The sequence below is a fragment of the Carlito syrichta genome, unplaced genomic scaffold, assembly GCF_000164805.1.
Source record: "Carlito syrichta isolate Samal-C Ts95f unplaced genomic scaffold, Tarsius_syrichta-2.0.1 Scaffold250111, whole genome shotgun sequence".
Classification (NCBI taxonomy): Eukaryota; Metazoa; Chordata; class Mammalia; order Primates; family Tarsiidae; genus Carlito; species Carlito syrichta.
This window is the reverse complement of record NW_007194207.1, coordinates 55556-70728: the sequence shown is the minus strand read 5'-3', so window position 1 is coordinate 70728 and position 15173 is coordinate 55556. Positions and strand designations below refer to the sequence as shown.

Below are 15173 nucleotides of genomic sequence, written 5' to 3'. Positions count from 1 at the left end.
CAGGTTCGAGACCCGCCTGGGCAACTTGGCGAGACCTCATCTCTACAATAAATCAAAAATTAGCTGGACATGGTAGTGCACGCCTGTAGTTCCAGCTACTTTGAAGGCTGAGGCGGAAGGATCGCCGGATCCCAGCAGGTTGAGGCTGTGGTGGCCGGGAACGGCCACTGCACTCCAGTCTGGGTGACAGAGTGAGACTCCAACTCAAAACAAAACAAAACAAAACAAAAAACAACTTCATTTAATAACTCTTGATAGTTCAAAGTTATATCTAAACATAAGACACACATATACAATTGGAAGAAGACTTCAAAAATATTTTTGTATGTCTTTCAGCTACTTCATCAAAGGTCCACATTTCTATTAAGGCACGACAAAGTATTATTATGTTGCCATTTAGAAAGATGTCTAATATATTGTAGGTGAAAAAAAAAGAAAGCTATTGTTTACCTCCAGCAGTCCCTTGACAACGCTCATTTACCAAGATGTAGTGTGAAATGGTCTAATAAAACCAGTATCATCTAATGAAGGCCTAACGTTATCCTTACTTCCCTCCCTTAAACACTTTACATATGAGTAGCTGTAAAGGTAGATATAAAGACTGACACATGCTAAATATTCATAGGCAAAAAAGTTACTTACACTTTGTCAAGATAGGATGGTCTCTTTTTTCGAGGAGTCAGGAGCACAGTCACAAAGATAGCAATGATGAAAAGGGCAAGAACAGCTCCAATGACAGCTCCAGCTACAGCTATGGAAGAAGTCTGCTTAAAGGGAACATCTGTAAAGTAACAAAAATTAGGCTTTTCAAACAATTTTTTAAAAAGAGTTCTTGCAAATTGCATACCTTAATTTCTACAATGTGCAAACTATTCGACTGAAATATGTCATCCTTCTGCCAGCTTAGAGGACCACAAATTTGATTCATTAGTTTTTAGCAGCATTGTGCTAACATCCTTCCTTTTTCCTTATAGTCTTACTAACCCAGGTACTTTGGGGGGTACCTTTGCTTCTTAAAATTACATAAAGAATATCTCCAATCGGACATCAACAAATGAATCTATTCTCTTTGGGCAAAAAATATCTAGAGAGAAAAAAATACAGAAAAAGATGAAAATAATTTTAAATTCTTACCCTAAAAGGTAATTTTTGAAAATCAATATTCTCTAATAGAAATGACCAGTAATAGACATTTTTCATTTTGTTCTAATAAAATAAAAATAAAAAACCCTCCATTAACAAAGCCAAATACATTCAAGGATGAAACAAAAAACAAAACCAAAAAAGACCCTACCCAGATTAAATATATAGTAAATATATATTTTTAAAAAATGATATATTGTGAAATATTTAAAATATTTAAAAATAGAAATATTAAAATTTAACTTGCTGCATAAAATTCTCCTTAATTCATGCAGACTGAATACAAAGCACACTAAAAATAGTTTTTCTACTATAAAATTATATAGAAACTCATTCCTATCTCCTGGCTATAGACGTACTATATCATTTCTGAATACTCATTTATCGTTCTCAGAATGCACCATAAATTTTGCAAGAAAGGATCTTAAGAAAATATTTAGCAGTTAGCATTTTACATTCTTCTAAAAAAAATTGAGTCACTATTTCATGAACTCTCAATTAAGGGAATCTACTAACATTATTACAATTTAACTATATATTTTCAAATGTATTAAGAACTATAACAAAACCATCAATCCTTATGTATAAGTATTACTTTTACAACTTCAGCTATGTTAAATCCAATAACTACATTCTGTGGGTAAGTTACAAAGTTCCTTCACACATGAGATTTTGCTTTACATTTCTTACCAACAAAAAGATATTGAAGATAAATTCTATAAAGATACTATAGTTGTCAAGTTAAATTATCTGCCCAAGACCACTTCATCAGTGAGTAGTGGTGAACATAGAGTGAAATGAAGTGAGGTCGGGGTAGAGCAGACGCCTCCACCCTTTATGCCCTTGTAGGAAGAGAAGATATGTTTTAACATGCAATGTATAATTTCCTTTTGGGTCCCCTATTTCGTTATGAAGAACTTTTAGTTTTCACTTAAATAGATGTAATATTCACATATACTCTTAAATAACTGTAATAATTATTGGTATCCAGACAAGGTAAATTTACAAAATTGGCACTGTTTGTTTTGAGATGTTTCACCTACTTACCATAAGTAGTATTTTTATATAAATATGTAGAGTATTTTCCAATTTTTTATTAATTGTGAGTCACATGGTAGTTTAGATTGCTAAAAAGAATGTATTACTTTATTTTCAATTATAAAATTCTTTTAAAAATAATCCTAGGTTTATTAGTGGGTCATTTTATTGGCCTCTTTTTAGATTAAAAATCTTATACCAGTAAGTGCAACTCACCCATTTCAATAACCTTTCCAATGGATAGATTCTAAAATTAGCAAAAATAATATATAATTATTTTGAAAACACCATAACCCAATTAATCATTTATTTGCTACTACAAGCCTGGTTTATGTATTCTCGTTCATTTCTCTAATCCCTAATTTCTCCACTTGAACATGTGCTAGGTAAGAATGAAATCTAAAATGTAGTACAGACATTACTCTGACTTATAAATGTGAAAAAGAGATCTAGGGTGACTTATGAATAATCTATTCTACATTATCAGTTTTCCCACCATATAAATTATAGCTCTGACCACTAGACATAGTTATAAAGTAGGTAACCCCCATTCTGTCTTTAATAATTGGCCAACTGAAATCTATCAAGGTCATGTGATTTGACCAAGGTCATAAACTGAAGACAGTGGCACAAATATAAAATCCCAATTATCAAGTGTTCTAGTATTCCACACTAGTTATTTTAAAGGTTTCCCTTTCATGGAAAATTTTCTTTTACCAAAGGAGCCTTACCATGTTTGCCCACGTGTACAGAATTTAAATTTTTATGTTATTTTGATAATGACAAAGTTAATGCCAGAGTAGTATTTCCAAAATTACTTTTCAAAAGCTCAGATTACTCTTTAAATGAGTCCACATTAAGATTCTCAACCTACAGATCATTATAAATTATTTATCCAACCAAACATATCCTCTAGGAAAGCCTTTCATTTAATCTTAGCAATAATCTGAAATTTGGCAATGTTCTAAAAATAAGAAAACTATCATGTAGACTTTTAATATCCTAAAGTAATTCCCAGTCTAAATATACTATTTTCAATATCCTAAATTCTCAAGACGAGATACTACTTTTTAAACATTTTAATTATAATCTACTTACCCAATTCTGTCACAGTCATCTTATAACTTCCACCTCTAGCATTCTATAACTGAGAGTTGACTATGTATACCTCAACACTACCTTTTATCTTAATTTGGGCAGCTTCATTTCACTTCATTCCACTCATTCTCTATTCATATTTATCCTCTTTTCCACATACCTCTTCTTAGAGGAACAAACTGTTAAGTGTTAATGAGCAAATGGAAGAAAAACTAAGTATGAATCCATTTATTAACTAATCTATTTCATTTAGATAAACTGACTATGCTAAATACATAAACAAGATAGAGTTCATATTTTCTTTCCTTGTTCTAATTGAGAAAAAAGATAAAGAAGTAATACATTTGGGTGTTAATAATGTAAGGGTATTTGCAGATTATGAAAACCAGCAGGAAATGTAAAGGAAGTGCTAAAATCTTTTGTGGTCAAGTCCAAGTGTTTTGAGGAATTTAGCCCAAACACTGACTCCTCCACATCTCTGCCCACACAAACATACACATACTACATAGACTTTATATTCCAACAAAACCACTACAAAGGAAAAAAATTGAGCAAGTGTAGAAACATGATATTTTTAAGCACTATAAAGTGGTTTAACCAAGTGAAACAACATTATCATCAAAGTAAGAGATGGTCTACTAAACCCAATGATATGCTTACAAGTGGCAGCAAAAAACTAAAGTTATAAAATATTTACCATTAAAAAACTGCTGAATGTGTCGCTAAAAGAAACAGCTATGGTAACACATATTCACTAGAAACTCACCTCCAAAGAAAGAAAAATAGCATTCCCGAAGACAATAAAAGAATATGTCCATTGTTAAAGATGTCATGTATATGTCTTCTGGGGAAAATGTTCAAAACTCAACTATTTACAAAGCATTTCAAAATGTAACACATATATAAAAGAGCTTTCATGACTTTAAACAACATATAATCATTACAAATAATAAATTTAAGTTTTTTATTACTCTGATATAAAAGAATTTTTTTTACTGAAAGCTATTCAAACTTAAGTGTATGCCTAACTCACGTTTGAAACCGAGACAAAAAATCCTTTTTTCCCTTCAGTCCCTTCATGAAAACTTCAGTGATGACATCACATGATTTGCAGGTTAATGTGATGGCCTATAAACTTTTAGTTTTTGCTACCACCCTTTATTTGTTCCTATACTATACATTACTGTTTTATCCATTGTTCCCCATAATTCCATTCATTTGTCAATATCCCCTTTTATATTTACCTTCTCAGTGTGACTTCTTAGCCTTTATATCCATCCAAATATATCTCGCACTACTTTTTAATAAAGGTGGTCTATTTGGGTCAGGTCATTCTCCTCAGTCTCTCATTCAACAAATTACCATGCACCTAACGTGTCAAGCCTTGTACTAAGTGCCAAGAATGCAAGGATAAATTTTACATAGTCCCTGTCCTCACACTAGAGAGCAAAATCCCAAAGTAGGGTCATGGAATTAACGATATGTCATCCAACGAAATATAGAAATGTTACCATTTTTAAAAAGGCATTTGATAAAAATACATGTTTATGAGTATATAATATTATGGGGTGGCAATGATAGAGGTCCACTTGTCCAGGTATGAGGTGTTTCCCTGCCACACTGGGCACCCATGGTATCATACAGGGAAAGTGGAATGGGACAGTTCCAGAACAAAATCAAGTAGACAGTTACACCTTCACTTGGTTGTTCATTCTCAGCATAATCAACATCTTGTGGCATATCATGATTTACAAGAGCTCAACTGAATAATATCTTGTTTTAATAAACAGCCGAAATTGTAAAGGAAGAATTGCATGAGTGCCCCATGTGACAGGTAAATACCTGACAAATGGAATCATTGGAAGTATCAGTGCTAATCTATATATACTAGTAAGCATTTATCCCAAGTAAATATCATTCTTGCAAACTGGCAGAATGACCGTAACATTAATAATGTAGGCACAAATAAAAACTGACAATGACAAGTCAACCAAAAAAATTTAAATACATCAGGAGACCAGATAAAAAATACATTGACTCCTTAACAATAAACCTCATACTTAACCTATAATATATTGAAATAGTAGCTAATGTGAAGGTGAGGTTATTGTGATTAGCAAAATATTGAATCAAGTATCTTGAACAGAATGACAAGCTCTAAAAAGTGGTTGGGATGAAAACTGTTAATGTCCTAAACAGTGTACTTCTTCCATTTGAATCCACTTGTTTTTGAAAGGTAGTGTTTTTATACCTAAAAACCAAGTATCAACATACAGAGAACACAGAATGAGATCTCTGGATCACGAAATCAAAAAGTATAAAACTGAGATTAAAAAACAAATGAAGCATATTCAATTATGTTTTTTCCAAAAATGTTTTGGTAAGAAAAAGGTTAGCTTTTAAAATGAAATGCTGCCATACTTTATCAAGATAGTATAGTTTTTTGTGAGAAAAAAATTGTTTTAAATATTGTTTTGGCCGGGCTCGGTGGCTCAGCCAGTAATCCCGCGCTTTGGGAGGCTGAGGTGAGTGGATTGCCTGAGCCCGCGGGTTCAAAACCCACCTGGGCAACTTGCCGAGACCTCATCTCTACAATAAATCAAAAAAATTAGCCGGGCGTGGTAGTGCGCACCTGTAGTTCCAGTTACTTGGAAGACTGAGGCAGAAGGATCACCGGAGCCCAGCAGGTCGAGGCTGTGGTGGCCGGGAGCGGCCACTGCACTACAGTCTGAGCAACAGAGTGAGACTCCAACTCAAAAAAATAATAATAAAATAAATAAATATTATTTTGTCAGATAGTTAAAATGTCCATGTAGCAAACTGCTATCGTAGCACATGCATAACTGAAGTACATATTACACTCAAGAGTTTTCACTACCTAGAGAATTAAAAACTAAAATAGGAGCTGGGCTCGGTGGTTCAGCCTGTAATCCTGTGCCTTTGGGAGGCTGAAGTGAGTGGATTGTCTGAGCCCGCGGGTTCGAGACCCGGCTGGGCAGGGAGACCTCATCCCTACAATAATTCAAAAAATCAGCCGGGCATGGTAGCACATGCTTGTAATTCCGGCTACTCGGAAGGCTGAGGCGGAAGGATCGCCGGAGCCCAGCAGGTCGAGGCTGCGGTGGCCGGGGGCGGCCACTGCACTCCAGTCTGGGCTACAGAGTGAGACTCCAACTCAAAAAAAAAAAAAAAAACCTAAAATAAGATGTGAGGTTATGGTAGGGATACAAGTTAACACAGGCAGTGGTTATTAATTTTACAGGAGAAAGAAAAGTTTCATTAACCTATCATTTAAGCTGGACCTTAAATATGGACTGATTTCCTAGTGTGGAAGAGAAAGTAAAACTGTAGGTAAAGGGAGAAACATGGACATAATCAACCAGACATCCAAACATATGATGTGGTAAAGAACAGAGGTAATATATCTGGACAGTGAATAGGTTCTCTGTTAATAGATCTTTGCACTGAGCATCAAATGGCTGCTAACAATTTTTCTAAAAGCAGGCATTATGTGCCTTCTGAAAAACACATTACCACTTATGTATGAAGTAGCCTTATCCAAAAAACTAAACCTGAATCTAACCAAGGTCTAGATCTCACTACCCACTTACAGAAAATATAAAGGGATGTATTTAGGATGCAACTGGCATAATCTAAACTGGAAAACTATAGGATAAATAAAGCAGTGTCTTCAAGAAACAAGCTACAAGGGGAAAATGGGGTGAGAGGAAGACATAGATGAATCATTTATGGAACCTGATTAAAACTGCAAATTGCATATGATTAGAAATTTGAACACTCACCGAATACTTGATATTAAGAAATGACTTAATTTGGGGGTAATAATGGCAGTTGTCACTTTTATAAATGATCCTCTTTTAGAGCTTCATACTATTTAGAGATAAAGCAGTACCCAAAAAGATTATGAACACAGGAATTTAAATGAAATAACATTGAATAGAAATGGATAATAATTGAAGCTGGTACAAGAAAATTCACTGTTCATCCTATTTTTGTATAATATTTTTCATAATTAAAAGTTAAAAGAGAGAAAAAGGCCAAAGCATCTAAACCTAGTTACCCCTGTCCCTTTACAATTAGAGTTTTCTTGGGATACTTCTCATACCAGACTGCACAACTAGGTATCATATTTATATAGAAATATTGGCCTTGAATTATTCTCAAGTTTTAAGGATATTTATATTTTAAAGTTATTGTTTTAAAAACCACTCAGTCAGCTCATCAATAACACCCAGTCAGAATGAACAGCAGCTATCAGCTAAAAAGCAAATGAAATGACTTTTCACACAATGTTTTATCCTTTTAAATGGAAATGAATATAAATACCTATTACCAAAATTCAACAAACGAAGTCATACCTAAGGATATTCAAGAGCCCTTGTAAACAATGTATGGGTTCCTGCTCTTGACAGAAATCTATCACTACTCAAGTCAAAGTAGATGTGTACTTCAAAAAGAAAAGAGAAAAAGGTAATTGACAGGGCTATAATAGAAAAAAACAAAAATAAACAGAAAGCATTTTTAAAAACATACAAAAGTTGGTGGGCTGTGTACACTATTCAAAGATTCTTTCAAGCATGAATTTTTATTGGTATACCAAGAGAGAACTAAACAACCCAGTCAAATTATATATTATTTAAAACAAAAACTGTTGTTGTTATAAAATAATTTAAAGTTTAGGAGAAAAAAGGCATCCTAATTTAGGAATAGGACACAGGGTAATGAATTAAAGGAGATTAAAAACAATTCAAACAAATGACACTTCTAATCAAAGCCACTAACAAAAAGCAATAAGTAAAAAACACTAAATGGCAACTTAAGAAATACCTTATGAAATGTGTTAATTCCAAACAGAAAGCCAATGTATAAAATTTGACTTATGTCGAAGTAACAGCAAAAACATTTAAAATCCGTTTTAACTGCGTAACGTACAGAGACAAGAAAATTCATAATTATGGAGAATGTTACTCATGATGTATATATGAAATAGAAATTAAACCGTTAACTAAAATCAAATTTTATAATGGACAACATGCCAACCATCCTTAACCTGATATTACAGTCGTTTTGGGAAAAGAAATAAAATAGATTTTTAATCTGCAAATCTTTCATTACATTTTGATAATTCAAAATAAAAAAACTGGGTTATGCACACACTGTATACAACACACACACACACACACACACACACACACACACACACACACATATACACAGAATAATAAACACATAAGGTTTTATGTGGACACAGAAGGTAATCACAGACTTATTATAGAAATATACCTCTACAGAATTTTTTAAAACCTTTATTTAAGATTTGTTTCATGGCTATTGGGGCTAACACCTAACACACAGCTCAGTTAAAAGAAAACAAAAACAAAAACTGGTATAAACTAAAATCCCAGCCCAATATGCCAAAAATTTGAAAAAGGAACTTTTTATGAACGGTGCATTTTCTAACTAAAATGTAAACAGAAAAGACAATTCAATCTATAATCCACTCCCTATTAGAATTAAAAAGTTATTATGGTTAATATGGTTACCATTCTTCTTATATTTTACAATGATTACTCCCATACATTAATCACTTCTTACCTGTTCATATACTTTTAGCAATATCTACCAAAAACAAAATCAACCTCTAATCAAATGTTTTTGTATATGAAACGGCTACATCTCTCTTCATTTTTGCACTTAAACATTATACTTCCTATAGCCCCTTAGTGTAAATCATTCAACCATGGTTACCTTGTAAAACTTTTCTATATGAGGTTATCAGATGCAATACTTACTCCTGAAAAGCCTTACTGATTTCTTTAATATTAGACTATCAAATAGAAACCTATTAGGCACATGGTAAAATACTAAATCTTTAAATTATAAAGTACTCACTAATTATCAATTTTAAAGTGATCCCTAGTCTACTGAAGTTTAAATGTATCTTAATTAAAATGGCATAAAAAATAAGAGTTGCATTCACTTTCATTATATTATTGAGATCTTTTAGGTATGAAAGAAAATCCTCAAGTGAATATAACAATGCAAAGAACAGTTCAAATCATATTAAATAAATATAAATATGTCCAAAAATAGTATAAATACTCTTTCATATTTTCCAAGAAGATAGTAAAATTTTCATATATATCTGTCAGTTAGCTGTGCACATACTGGTATGCAAAAACTAATTTAGCAAAATGTTTCTCTAATTGACTATTCATGTTTACAAACAAGTCTTTATAATATTACAAGTTACAGAAAACATAAATTTCTAACAAACAACAGTGTAATGCTTCCAAAGGCCTTATACATTAGTATCAGTTTCTTAAAATTTGGAAACCTTTTAGTCTGCCAAATGATTTAGATTAAGATACAGAATGTGTCAAATACTCACTTGTAGTATTCCAGGTCACCCTCTCCCACACAAACAAAACAAAACAATAACAACAACAACAAAAAAACCCTAACTACGTAAAGGTCATAGTGTTAGCAAGAAGCTCATAATCAGAAAGTATTTATATTTTTGAAATACAGTTCTTAAAATCCATTGCTAATTTCCTTCAGATTATACTCCAGTTGAGACTTAAACAGAATCCTAAATATGATTATTCTGCTCAGACTCACAGCATTTCAAAGCATTGTTTCTAAGGTTGAAATTTTGATCCAAAAAACCACAAATTTACATCTCTCATTAAAAGGATTTTAGAGTCATCTTCTGTGTGACCATTATCATTGCTGATATTAAAATTAAATATGAAATCATTTCAATCACAGTGTATTATTAGGAAGTTTTCTGCCAATAACTTGGACTAAAAAATTAAAGTATTTCTATATAAGTGGTTAACTATACTAAAACCCAAGCATTTTAAACAAAATGTCAGTGAACTTAATTGCATTCTTAACCTGATATTATAGTCTTCTCCTAAGTATCTGGGAAGAGAAACAAAATGGGCTTTGAATTTACACAAAATACTGCTAGTTAAAAAAAAGAAAACCAGTTTATAATATTTTAAAATAAAGATTTCACTACTTGCAATATACTATGAACATGTTAGAAATTTTGCCCTCAAATTTTTTTTTTTGATTTGATGAAAATTGGGGGGAATGAAGATGAAGAAGGTTAAATAAGTACCTATTTTGCCTTTTTATTAACAAAATAATTTGTTTAATTTATGATTCTCCTACTAACTTCCACTTCACTGCCTTGGCAAAATAGTTCTTTTTTCAAATGAATCATAAATAGAAAAACATATTCTTTAGGCTTCAAAATAGCTGCCATTATTACAACCATATAGGACTCTGCTGCAGGAGGAATTTAATTACCTTACAAAGAAGATCCAAGATTCTGGAAAGAATATACATAATTATGTAAAACAAAAACAAAAACCCTCATGATATGTTTCCAGTTTTAATTGGAAAAAAAAATCTTGAAATACATACATACATTTAGGAAGAAACGGAGATGAATTGCTAACATCCATCAGAAAGTGTTAAACTGGTTCTATACTTCAGATTTCTCTAGGTAAATCCCAAGTTTTCAAGATTATTCTAAATTTTTTTCTGCATATTTACCCGTTTAAACAACACCAACATTAAATGACTAAAACAAGATAGTCTAGAAAATTATTTCTATAGATTCTTTGCTGAACTGTCTCATTTCTAAAACTAGTACTCCAGTATAATGAAATGTCCTCTTTGTACTGTATTTAGCTGTGTACCATCTTTTAATTATCACTCGTATATTTAGGACATTAAGCATTAAAATAAGGCTACCGCTAATGTTCACATGACAATATAAGAAATTATTTTCCAGAGATGAAAAAACTATAATAATTATGTTTAAAAGGCATGTATTTTATTATTACTCTTGTATGTATGTTGAACAAAAATATTGACCAGCGAATTATGCTCTTCCACACATCATGTTCACTGAGTTTACTACCACAGTTTTAGTGCAACAAAATATCTTTGAGAAGCCACTCTACAATAATTATGGCAAGGCTCATTAAAATGCAGAGGTAAGGATTCCATTGGTATAGAAACTTAGAAAATAATGTTTGAAAAGGAAAGATGTTCCATCAGGCTAAATATTTTTTGTATACTAAAAATATATATAAACATTTCTTGAATTAGTTTTATAGTCAATTTTGATGCAGTATCATTTAGTGGTGATAAATTTTGAGAGGTATATTTTCAACAAACATTATACTTGAGATTACAGTCTTAGGTAAACATTTAATACACAATGCCAAGGTAGTTTCCTTTTTTTTTTTTTTTTTAATTTTTGTACCAAAAAAGTCATACATTTAATGTTGATATTTCTTCTTACCTGTGTGCCTCAGACCAATAAAGTACTCTGCATTAAAATTTAAATCTGGAGACAGTAGTACAGCATTGAAAAAAATTGTAAAGCAGCTTAGATACATTGAACCCAGATTTTACATTTTCATTTGTCAGATTAGAATATAAAAAGCTTGAAAATCAACTCGAAAAAGCTTATTCTTCCTCAAGAAAAAGTATGAACAATCTGAAAATGATCAACTAGTATGAATGAAATATTGTACGTGGTTAAGTCACATTTAGTGGTTGCTAAACATACCACTCCCTCCTAGAAATTACAGAACCATCTACATGTGAAACTAAGTCATCTTCATTTTCGTCATAATGTTCATCACTGACGAACTTCATTCCCATTTTTAGATCTTCGTAATAATCCATGGGTCTTTCAAACCTATTGAGATTTTCTACATTGTTCCACTGAGTTTTTTCAGGCTCTTCTAAATAGTCTTTACGTATTAGATTATTCACTGGATTTTTGTTTTCTTTTTTTACACTGTCTGGATAAGAATCAAGCTCATCTTGTTGAAGAACATCTATTTGTGATTCTTTTTGCATATCTGATGGTGGAATGTAGTTTTTGGCAAAGTAGTCTCCGCGAAACGTTCGTCTTCTCCTATAGCAGAATATTCCAGCCAAAACACTTACAAGTACTATGAAGAGAGCCCCACCCACTACACTAGCAATGATCGTGCCAATTGTATCATCCTTAATTGTTGCCAAAGTTGACAATGGGAAGGGCAATTTTTTAGGTTCTGTTGCTAGATCCTCGATGTCAGCTGTTGAGGGATGCCACTGAATTGTAGGCTGAAGGGTGGTAGTAGTAGGAGGATCTAATGGAAACAGTAAAGATAGACAAGACAGAGAAAGGCAAAGAATGTCAATGCGGGCTGATTCAGCAGCAAATTGAAAAGACAGCACAGTTAATGAATATATATATCCATAGTAACAATAGTTTTTCATTCTTAATTTGATTAATATTAGAATGCAGTGATGTTTATTTATTTATTATTTGCAGTGGTATATATTTTTTAACAATACTGATGCTTAGTCACCAACGGAGAGAAAGGAATGAAGCCTGTGATGTAAATCCTAAATTACTCTATTCCAAGTTTGAGTGATATTGTATTCCAGAAAATAGGTACTTATTTTTTTAATTAAGAGCATTACTTAAGTGACCTGTACACAGCTGGCTTAAGAATTATCATGATAAAAAATTAAATTAAATCAAATAATTAAAATGTACATTTTCTTAGCCAGTAGGACAAAAATAAAATAAAAAAAGCAAAAATAAAACTTTTTAAAATATTCATTTTACCTAATATAGATTATTTTTATAAGACCTGAACTTATCTTTAAAAGAATGAAAAACTATAGATTGTTAAGTGGGCATAGTGTAAGCTGTTGATTTAATAATTCTCTCAAAAATATTTTCCTTGAATAAAAAAGCTCTAATTAAGTTTTGGAAAGGCAACACATAGTAAACACCATTATTTAGCAATTTAAAAAAAAAAAAGCATATGTTTAAACTGTGTCAACCAGATAGGGTATTATCAAATGATACTAATGAACAAAGACAAAGTAACAATATGTTATAAACTATAAAGCAATAAAAATGTCATCATGTCTTAATACCCCATAGGTAAGATATCTGAACATTTAGAAAGTTAAAAAATTTCAACTATATCTGCAAAATTTTATGGATGGAGTCTCAAAAAGAAAAGCTAATATTTTAGAGAGAACATTCTAGTAACATTTAAATATTAGATGCAAATGAACCTGTGTATTGACATTAGATTACAGAGTAAATAGCCATTAATATTATAAAGCAACTAACATCAATAGTAAAAATTAAAGACTGGTTAATTATCAATTAAGTAGTATGTGTAGCTCATGTTACACAAAATTCTAGAGGAGTTTGAAGAAAGAATAAGTCTAAAAATCTTGAAATTCTTGACAGTTAAAACAATGACTCAAGTGGTAATCTCTCATAATTAATTTTTAAATGAGTGGTACTGATAGAGCTTTTAAAAAATGATTGTTAGAAAAATACTAACTCTACATGGGGTAAGTTATTCTAATATTACAAGCTAAAGAAAAATACTTACTTAAACTGGTTTCATCACGGAATGCCATATGTATAGAATGTGGTAAAAATTTAGCAAGTACAGTATAAAATTTAACAAGTTCAGTATAACTAATTTTCTATGAATTTAAACTAATCTAACAGGTAATCCTGTTAAGTACTTTGAAGTGAATATTTGAGGAGATGTAAGTAAATCAAGGAATTTTTTACTGAGGAGAACATATCACTAATGAAATAAACTCAATCTCAATAAAACAGTTGTGGAAATGAAGGACCATGTCTAGCATAAAAGCAGTAAGGCCTCATGTAATCCAACTTCACAGAATAAAACACTAAAAAAACCAAAAGTAATGCATTTATAATTAAATTATGTACTTTCTGAGGGAGCAGGAGTAATAGGAAAGTCAAGTTTAAATACTGAATGCCATCTTTACAATGTTTCCCAAAGTATTACAACAAACTGGCTTTAGTACATTTAAATCAAAGTACAAATAACCTAATTAATTTATAATTTACACACTATTGTGCCTGTAAGATTTTTAAGGATTTTGGAAGCTGTTGAAATGTTATTTTTCTCAGAACAGTGAACACACCTGAGCTCTCACCAAGTGTAAGATACAAAGAAACATTTTTACCAAGTATCCTTAAAAAAAAAAAAAGGCCATTTCTTATGTCTACTTACAAAGTTTTTTGATAGAAAAACAAATGGTTGGCTATTGTCTGTTTAACAAAATACAGTTTTGAGAAAAATCTAGCTAAAAAAATGTTTAAATCTTATTTAATTGTCAGTGGTTCTAAAAATATTTCAACCCACCACCCTTCTTTAACAGTGTTAAAAACAGCAGTCTCACTATTAATATCACTCCATAAAAGAGAGACTACTGTTAATATTTCATTGTCTTGTATTTTAAGCAATGGAAATATGACAATGCATACAAAACATTTGTTTCTGTCTTATTTACAATAAGAGACACAATTCATGTAAAAGGGCAGGACTACTCTTGACTCACTAACAGCTACTTACTTATGATTTAAATCCTTGCCAAAAGCATTCCTATTTTTTCAGTCAGACAATATTTCTCATATTCTTTGCTGAATGTATGATAAATAAGGATATAATAACTACATTCTCCTCACCCAATGAAGAATTTGTTAAGTTTCTTTTCCTAACTAGTAAATTCTGCCAAACAGGAAAAGGTAAAGTAAGGCCCCATAGCTAGAGGGTATAATTTAGATTAATAATTACTGTTAAAAAGTTTAATGAATTGCTTTCTTTTTTAGACTTTATATAGGTTAAGTAAACAAAATTATACATTTTAAAGTTAAAAGATTGCTAAGTAAACATGAATTCTTAAGTTCGATACTATGCCTGGATCCTGAAATCAATATGATCAGAAATTCAAGTTTTGTATAGGAATAAGAGTTTTAGGCATGAGGGCATTTATTTGATATA

The 15173-nt window shown here is 31.5% G+C and overlaps 2 protein-coding genes across 2 annotated transcripts in view; both read right to left on the bottom strand.

Moving 5' to 3' along the window:
- LOC103253747 (nectin-3-like) overlaps positions 1-15173 on the bottom strand; it is a gene marked incomplete at its 5' end in the record, with an annotated part of 91812 nt that overhangs the window by 59084 nt on the left and 17555 nt on the right. The window contains one exon of the mRNA XM_008051987.2: positions 643-781. Coding sequence (XP_008050178.1) covers positions 643-781 — 139 coding nt within the window. The remainder of the gene's footprint in view (positions 1-642; positions 782-15173) is intronic.
- LOC103253746 (nectin-3) lies at positions 10693-13990 on the bottom strand. Its single transcript, XM_008051985.1, has 2 exons — positions 13743-13990; positions 10693-12467 (listed from the first exon to the last, which is right to left on the bottom strand). The coding sequence occupies exons 1-2, from the start codon at positions 13768-13770 to the stop codon at positions 11887-11889; spliced, it is 609 nt and encodes a 202-aa protein (XP_008050176.1). The 5' UTR covers positions 13771-13990; the 3' UTR covers positions 10693-11886.

Bases quoted from the DNA above. Each gene is read 5' to 3' on its own strand.
- LOC103253746 (XM_008051985.1), bottom strand. From the start codon at position 13,770: ATGGCATTCCGTGATGAAACCAGTTTAA. The intron at 12,468-13,742 runs GTAAGTATTTTT...TGTTTCCATTAG, and splicing joins CCGTGATGAAACCAGTTTAA to ATCCTCCTACTACTACCACC.